At 50.9% G+C, this 8,641-nt stretch overlaps 1 protein-coding gene across 1 annotated transcript; it reads left to right on the top strand.

Annotated features, from left to right (window-relative positions):
• Positions 1–315: 315 nt before the first annotated feature.
• On the top strand, positions 316–1,272 carry LOC125083652 (olfactory receptor 13J1-like). Its single transcript, XM_047700478.1, has one exon. The coding sequence runs from the start codon at positions 334–336 to the stop codon at positions 1,270–1,272; it is 939 nt and encodes a 312-aa protein (XP_047556434.1). The 5' UTR covers positions 316–333.
• Positions 1,273–8,641: the final 7,369 nt, after the last annotated feature.

Genomic DNA, 8,641 nt, shown 5'->3' with positions numbered 1-8,641 from the left:
ATCGCACTGGCCTATATGAAGTCCTGCAGTAAAGGGCTTTATTTACTTTCAGTTAATTTAGTGTTGTCTCAGATTAATTTTTCAGATTGCCTACTAACATTCCCCCTAACACCCTCTCAGGGAAATGCTGATCAAGAGCAACGCTCACGTCTCACACAGATGAACTGCGGCCCAGAGGTGCACGGATTACCGGAACTCAAGGACGGAGCATGTGTAAGAACTGGAAAAGGCCTTAGCAACATATCCCCACCCAAAAGAGGCCCTGTGGGCTGTCCCCCACCCTGCACCCTCCTTCCCTCCATCCCAGCTGTGTGCCCCCTTGAGCACAGCAATATGGAGCTGGTCAATAGGACAGAGATCTCTGAGTTCTTCCTGAAAGGATTTTCGGGCTACCCAGCCCTGGAGCACCTGCTCTTCCCTCTGTGCTCAACCATGTACCTGGTGACCCTGCTGGGGAACACAGCCATTGTGGCAGTGAGCATCCTGGACGTCCGCCTGCACACACCCATGTACTTCTTCCTGGGAAACCTCTCCATCCTGGACATCTGCTACACATCTACTTTTGTGCCCCTTATGCTGGTTCACCTCCTGTCGGCCCAGAAGACCATCTCCTTTATTGGCTGCGCCCTCCAGATGTGTCTGAGCCTCTCCACAGGCTCCACGGAGTGTCTGCTTCTTGCCATCATGGCCTACGATCGCTACCTGGCCATCTGCCAGCCTCTCAGGTACCCCGTGCTCATGAGCCCTCGGCTCTGCTTGTCACTGGCGGGAACCGCCTGGGTCCTCTGTCTCTTCAAATCAGTGACTGAGACAGTCATTGCCATGAGGCTGTCCTTCTGCGGCCACCATGTGATTAATCACTTCACCTGTGAAATCCTGGCAGTGCTGAAGCTGGCGTGCAGTGACACCTCAGTCAGTGAGGCCCTCCTGCTGGCGGGGGCCATCCTGCTGCTGCCTATCCCCCTGGCCTTCATCTGCCTGTCCTACGCCCTCATCCTGGCCACCATCCTGAGCATGCCCTCAGCTGCTGGGCGCCGCAAAGCCTTCTCCACATGCTCGGCACACCTGGCTGTGGTGATGCTGTTCTATGGCACCGTCATATTCGTGTACATGAAACCCAAGAGCAAGGAGGCCCGCATCTCCGATGAGGTCTTCACGGTCGTCTATGCTGTGGTCACACCCATGCTGAACCCTGTCATCTACAGCCTGAGGAACAAGGAAGTGAAGGAGGCAGCCAGGAAAGTGTGGGGTAGGAGCTGGACGTCCAAGTGAGGGAGGCCTGGGATCTTCAGGTTAGTGGGTGAGCCCTCCACAGGCCCACAGTGAGGACAGGTGGTGCACAGGGCTGAGCCTGGAATCCTCCTCCCGGAAAGCCAGCACCAAGTCCCACTGATGCCCCTTCCCTGGCATCGCCCTGGCCGGCCCTCCACATCGCTTCCTGCACCTGTGCACCAGCTCCCGGCTGGCCTCAAGGCTGCACTCTTAGTGGTCCTTCCACTCTGTCATCCCCGGGGCATCCAGAGGGACTTCTAGGAAAAACAAATGGGATCGCATCCTCTCCTGATTGGTAACCCCCAAACGGCTCCCCCTACTCTCAGGACAAAGTGTAAGCTCTTCCCGGAGCATTCTAGGCCTTCACAAGCCGGCCCTACTGGTCCTGACTAACCCCCAGCCTTTTGCCTCACCTTCTCCTCCTGACAGCCACACACAACAGCATGTGTGAGCCCCGATGTTGCCCAGCCTTGCCCAGCTGCGTGCTCCTTCTGGTTCTTTCCATGAGGCAGCCACATCCAGCACGGCTTGACCCTAAAAGGCCCAGCTCAAAGGCCACCTCCCCCAGGAAGCCTCCTCACTGAGCTCCTCCTGCTTCACTTGTGGTGTTATTATAAGAGCAGACACAGTCAGAATCTACTCTGTCCCAAGGTCCGGCCCTACGCAACCCTAGGCCCCCTCATAGGTTTTGTAAATAAATACATGAACACAATGTTGCAGGGTTGATAGTGGCAAAGCCTGAGGTCCTTCCTAAACCTGAGCAGAGCAGAGACAAGTGTTCAAAGATGACAGGCATGGCCTGGTGTCCTGGAAGGCGACAGCAGAGGCAGCGATGAGGCCCAGAGCCCATGATCCCCAGAGCGGTCCAGCCCTAGGGTACCGATCACCCTGAGCAGCCCAGGGCCTGTATTCCCAACATCTGTCTGGAACAGCAACAGCAACCATTGCCGTGCCTCCCAGTCCAGCATCCAGGCCTCACCTGGCTTTGGGGAGACTTGCTCTACCCTTCCTTATCTCATCACAGGGATCCTGCCAGAACTGCCCCTTCCTGGTGCTCAGCCTCTTCCCACTTTCCTCCTGACAACTCAGTGAGCACACAGTAGAAACGGAAACAGATTCACAGAGTATCTCCATTCCCTGCCCACCATTCCCCGCCCTCCCCCCACCCCCGGCCTCAGTGGCATCATCTATAAGAGGAGGAGCTGGCCTCAGCCTCCAAGAAGCAGTCCAGCTCTCCTGTCCTCTGCCACAGGGAAGCCCAGTCCCTGCTAGAGCTCTCAGTTCCCCTCCAATCCCGCTTTCTGCTTTCCATGTTGGTAGGAGAGAGCCCAGCCTGCTCCCTGAAACTCAACCCTCTCTGACCAAGCCAGATGAAGGCTGCCCACCAAGATAACCAGCTTTGAGGCCACGATAGGAGTTTGGACGTTATCACGTGGGCACTGGGGTTTATAATCACATTTACTTTTAGTTAGATCACTGATTAGATACCATTTTTCACCCATGAAATTGGGGAAGAATTTTTTTAATGTCTACTGGTAATGAAGGTATAGTGAAGAAATAATGTCATACGCTACTGATGGAGATGGGAATAACTTAATATAAACTTCCTGAAAAGTCACTTGGAAGCATGAATCAAAAGACTTAAAAAACTGCTAGACTCTATGAGCGAACCCATCTACTTCTAAGAATTAGTCTCATATGATCATTAGAAACACAAAGATTTATGAATAAGGATATACAAATAATAAATCCTGGTGGTATCCAATGACAGAATGTGATGCAGCCTTCAAAAAAATTCCTCTTTCCTGAAGAATATTTGATAATGAGAAATGCCCACAATGTAATTAATAGAAGAAAGCAAAATTCATAATTTTGCATTTACTATGATCCTAATGTTATTTTTTGAAGTATTTTTGTTATGGATTTATGAATTAGTATAGATGCAAAAAATCCTGGGAAACTATGAAAAAATATTGAGTTGTTTCCACTGGATGGTGGGGTTAAATCGGATTGATCAGATAGAGCTGATTATTTTATTTAATTCCAATAGTTCCAATATTTATAACATGAAAGTGACTTTGAACTTAAAAATAAGGTGATGCATTTTTTTTTTTTTATTTGACAGAAATCACAAGTAGGCAGAGAGGCAGGCAGAGAGAGAGGAGGAAGCAGGCTCTCCGCCAAGCAGACAGCCCGATGCTGGGCTGGATCCCAGGACCCTGGGATCATGACCTGAGCCGAAGGCAGAGGCTTTAACCCATTGAGCCACCCAGGCGCCCCAAGGTGATGCATTTTTAAGAAATGGAAGATCACCTGGTTCCAGAATACAGCACTGATGAGGCCTCCAGCCTGAGGGACAAGAAGTGAGCAAGCTGCTGCCCTGTTCCAGGTGCTCATGGTGGGGATGGGAATAAGTCAGGGGCAGCCTGACCCGGTGGGCAACCAAACAGAGAGAGGGCAGCTCAGAAACACTTGGGATACACAGATGACTGCAGAGCTAGAAGATGGAGAGAGAGGCCTGTGGGATGCAGCCTGGGTTTCTGGCTTATTTAGGTAGCCAGCACTGTTGCCCCGAGACAGAGATGGAGAAGATGAGAGATGCAGCGGGATGGTGTTGAGTTCCAGGTATCCACAGGTGACAAGAGGACATTGTTCTATGAGCATGGATAAAACAAGTGGTAACAGTCTTCAAATGTTTGACTTTGACCTGGGATCTTGATAAAGATTCCAGAGGACAAATCACAGTATACGGGGAAAATCTGTAGCTGCTGCTGCTTTATTTAAGGTTGTGTTGTAGTCTCTACAACTGTTTCAGCTGTTTTTCTTTATTATGAAAGGAAGGAGAGGAAACCTGGAGAGACCCAAGCACCTGACTGAACCCAACTCAATGTCCCTCACAAGTGCTCATGGCCTCACGCTCTGTACAGCAATGCGCTTTCCAGAACTTTCATGAGTCCTGATCCTCACAACATTCTGGAATGGAGACACCCTTTTCATAGACCAAGACACCCATGCCTAGGACAGGGGGCCACAGACTTCAATCCTCGGATCCAAGGGGTAGGGTGGCAGCAAGACCCAATCGGAGTCTGTCCGGTGTCTCTCCTGTACCCATCTCACCACAGCCAGGCGTTCCCAGGGAAGCGCACGAATCCCAGGGTCTCTAAGCCCCACAGCTGCCAAACCTGCAAACATGTATAGTTCCAGAGTTTGAACTTTAAATTGGGCAGGGACTGTGAGGTTCCCCAGGGCATAGAGCAGAGAGCTCTGTGGCAGGGGACCAGGAGGCTGGTCCTCGAGCTTTGGCCCTGGCCCAGCCCAGCCCAGTGTGTCTGCTGGTACTGAGCTCAGCACCTGCTGGCTCTGCTCTCCCAAGCCCTGCCTGGGTCAGGACACCTGGCAGCCTGCTCCACCTACCCACCTGTGTGTGCTCATGCCACTGGGCCACAGGTATGATGAGGTAAGGACGATCCATTGTCCAGCATGTGGGCTATTCTCATGAAATCTTTTCTGAACATATGAAAACCAGAGTATTTGCTTGTGAAAGAAGACATAGTGATACTAGTGATATTGGCTACCATGTACTGATTACTTACCACGTGCCAGGCTCTGTGCTAAGAGCTCTGCATGCCCCATCTCATTGGATCTTCAAAATAACCTCACAAGGAAACACTGTGCTTATCTCCACTCGACAGGTAAGGGAGGTGAGACTGAGATAACTGCTAGCAAGTGGCAGGTCTGGGACTTGAGCCCTGGTGGGTCGGACTCCAAAGCCTTCACTCACCTGCTCTGCCATCCAGTGAGGAAGTGGTCAAGCAGGAATCCTAGATCCAGGCATGTCAGGGAAATTGCAACAGAAGCTTCGGTCCTTTTATGCCCATGCCCTTTCTTTTAAAATAATTTGTGAAGCTTAAAATAAAATATTAAATGGTTCAAACTAGATTTGCCAGCCAATGAAATTGATAGATTTACCTTGCAAAGTAACCCTGGGTCTGTCAGACCTTGGGGATGGAAGTTGCTAGACAGAGTGAGGAAATGTTTCAGAAGGGACAGGGTATTATATGTCACCTAATTGAGTGGTTCCATTCACAGGAGAAATCTGACCAAAGTCATACAGCAGAATCAGAACAAAAGCTACCATCAAACCTGAATCCCTCACTCCTGTCACAAGGCTCCCGGTCCTGGTTCATGGCATCACCCTGCCTCTCAGGAGCTCTAAAACTGGGGTGTGGAATTCAATAGTTATTCTCAGATGCACTCAGCTTCCTATCTCTCCGTGAACCTGATTTTGCAGGACACGACAGCGTGTGAGATGCTGGCAGGTAGATGCCAGAGTGGTTTTCCGAGTGTATTGAGAAACCACCTCATGCCCAGATAGTCAACAGATTTCAGGTTTCCCTTCTCCTAGCATGTGGTAGGGTCACACAGGGCCAGTGAAGTGTGGGCAGAGGTGACCCGTGACACTTCTGGGGCGGAGCATGTAACAGCTGGTGTGAATGCCTAGTGTGTCCTTCTCCAGACATAACTGATGATGTCCAGATGGCGGGGCCTCCCTCAGCCAGGGTCTCTGAGGAGCTCAGCAAGGAACAGAGCCCCATGAAAAGCTACAAAGGACATGGAGAACGAGAAAAAAACTGTTGTCATGGTAAGTCACTAAGATTATGTGTGTTACTGCAGCAAAACCTAGCTCATCATCACTGATGCACCCAGGGAACGGGGGCTGCTCCCTGACATCCCCTCCCGTGCCCATGGTGCAGAGTCAAAGCTGCTGGTTACCTGGAAGCATGGTATTTCCTAGACACAGACCTGTTTCTTGGGGGCCAGAAGCTGGTCTCTCCACGAGCTGGCTCTAATTTCCATGAATGTGTCATAATCAGACTCTTAAACTATGAGAGACCCACTCCTCTCTGAGTAGCTCCTCAGACAGAGCAGGGAGAAGCCCGGCACCCCCAGGGCTCTTCTCCAAAAATCACAACAGCTCCTTCTCTGTTGCTATGTGTGTGCTTGTGGGGAAGGTACTCTCAAGACGAGACATCTGGGATGAGGGATTTGGGGCAGTGGAACAGCACAGGCTCTCAATGGCAATCCCCAGCACCCACCGGGTGCTGGCACTGGGGAGCAGCAGTGATGGATCAGACACAAACCTTTGATTACAACAGCTCCCAGTCTATGAGAGAGAGACCGCACACTACCACACAAGGCAAAATTCGAGTACCCTGTGCTTATAGCAGTGAGCATCATGTTGTTGGGATGTGACCATCCCAGAGTTCTACGAAGGCCTCTGAGTAGGCTATGCAGAGGAAGGGTGTGAGAGCCAAGCCTCGAAGGATGAGCAGCAGAGAAAGGTTGATCCAGGCTGAGGAAAGAGCATGAGAAGAGGGACGAGACAGGAGTGTGCGGGTTTGTCCGTTAGTGGGGAATTGTCTAGTGAGGCTGGAGCAGAGTGTGAAGGGATGGGCCCTTCACAGGGTGTGAAGGCAAGTGGGTGGGCCAGCGCCTGTTCTGAAAAGCCCTTAAATGCCTCTGCCATTCTTTTTTTTTTTTTTAAAGATTTTATTTATTTATTTGACAGATAGAGATCACAGGTAGGCAGCGAGACAGGCAGAGAGAGAGGAGGAAGCAGGCTCCCTGCTGAGCAGAGAGCCCGATGTGGGGCTCCATCCCAGGACCCTGGGATCATGACCTGAGCCCAAGGCAGAGGCTTTAACCCACTGAGCCACCCAGGCGCTCCCTGCCTCTGCCATTCTTACTTGGGTCTTTCTGTTATAGAGGAGGGAAGGAAGAGAAACAAGGAGCCAGGTGGTTTCCCATCTTTCACCTGCTTGAGACCCCCCCCCCACACACACCCTTATGTTAGGTGTCAGAATTCGAGGTTAACATAAGTAATTTTGTAATAATGCACCCAATGAAGACCAAACCCTTATACTTGCATCTGAAATGCTGTGGGTATAATCCAGACACATGAAGTCATAACCTAGAAAAGGTACTTCCTTTTAACTTCTTTACAGATTTCAAGTTTTACTTTGTCTTTCCATCTCAGGTTCTCAAAGAGAACCTCAGGTTTTAACGTCCAGAGAGAGGAAGTGATGTGTCCAAGGTCAGCTAGCATGAGGGAATGAGTGTAAACTCTGTTAGGGCGGAAACCGCATCTGCTTCTGCTGTATCCCCACCTCTCAGCACAGGGCCTGGCACAGAGAAGTGCCCCACAGCTATTTGTTTAATGAGTGGATGAAGGAGCCTCCACCACACTCATGCAATTCTCTCTGTTTTTGCCAAACCTCAGCAAGAGAAACCTTAACCTTAGCTGTTCGTGCAGATAAGATTTAAGGTCAGGTGCTGACCCAGATTAATCCACTGCCCCTGTGCACTCTAGAAATGCTCTTAACAATCACCCCGATTCAGGCTGGAGGAGGGGAAAGTGGCACAGGCTCTGGGGATGGAGTGGACCATGAGAGGCTTGAGCTCTCATCGGGAGGTGGCAAGCACAGATCCAGCAGGGGCCCTCTGGCTGAAGATAACAGTCTTTGCTCAGGATCCTCAGACAACAGGTGGTGCTGGGAAGCTCACGAGCATCTTTGTGGGTATGTCTTATCTGAGCTACACAGCACTTCCATTTTTCAAAGGGACACTGAGTCTCGGAGAAGCCACATGATGTAGTCAACCTCACACAGTTAAGTAGGACAGACTCTGGGATGCAAAGCTTGAGTATCTGTTGAGTGACTGCTCTTGACAGTACTCACTGTGGGCAGTGTGGGAAGGAAGGAGACAAGGTCCTGCTCTCAAGTGTAGTAGAGGAGACAAGTGCACAGAACACAGCAGGAGAACACAGAGGGACAGCGAAGGCCTAAGAGAGTGCAAGAAAGGAGAAGGTCACCCCTCAAGAGGCCAGAGGGAGAGGAGAGAGAGATGGAACTGTGGTCTGAGGGACGAGCAGGAAGTCCCCACGGGGGAAGGGAGGGAGGGCACTCCTCTAAAAGGGAACTTCGTGGGGCACAGTGTGGCTCAGCCAGTTAAGCTGCTGACTCTTGATTTCAGCTCAGGTCATGATCTCACGGTCCTGGGATCGAGCATCTAGTTGGGCTCCACGCTGAGCAGGGAGTCCGATTAGGATTCTCTTTCTCCCTCTGTCCCTCCCCCTGCTCACTCGCTCTTTCTCTCTCTAAAATAAGCAAATAAATCTTTAAAACAAAACAAAATAAAAGGGAACTTCTTGGGCAAGATGTAGCACTGGAAAAGACAAGGTCTATTCAGCAGAGGGTGAGGCCACCAGCCCCTAACAAATGCTAGATGCACTGAGGTGGAGGAATAAGGGGCAAAATCCAGCCCTGAAGGCTGGGGCTCCAGTGCTGTCACAGGACATCGGTCTCTCAGT

This window comes from Lutra lutra, chromosome 13 (genome assembly GCF_902655055.1).
Source record: "Lutra lutra chromosome 13, mLutLut1.2, whole genome shotgun sequence".
Lineage (NCBI taxonomy): Eukaryota > Metazoa > Chordata > Mammalia > Carnivora > Mustelidae > Lutra > Lutra lutra.
Note: the sequence above shows the minus strand (reverse complement) of the source record. Positions and strands in the feature narration are given on the sequence as shown.

What these genes read in the sequence shown, in the direction of transcription:
- LOC125083652 (XM_047700478.1), top strand. Translation starts at nt 334, where the DNA reads ATGGAGCTGGTCAATAGGACAGAGATCTCTGAGTTCTTCCTGAAAGGA.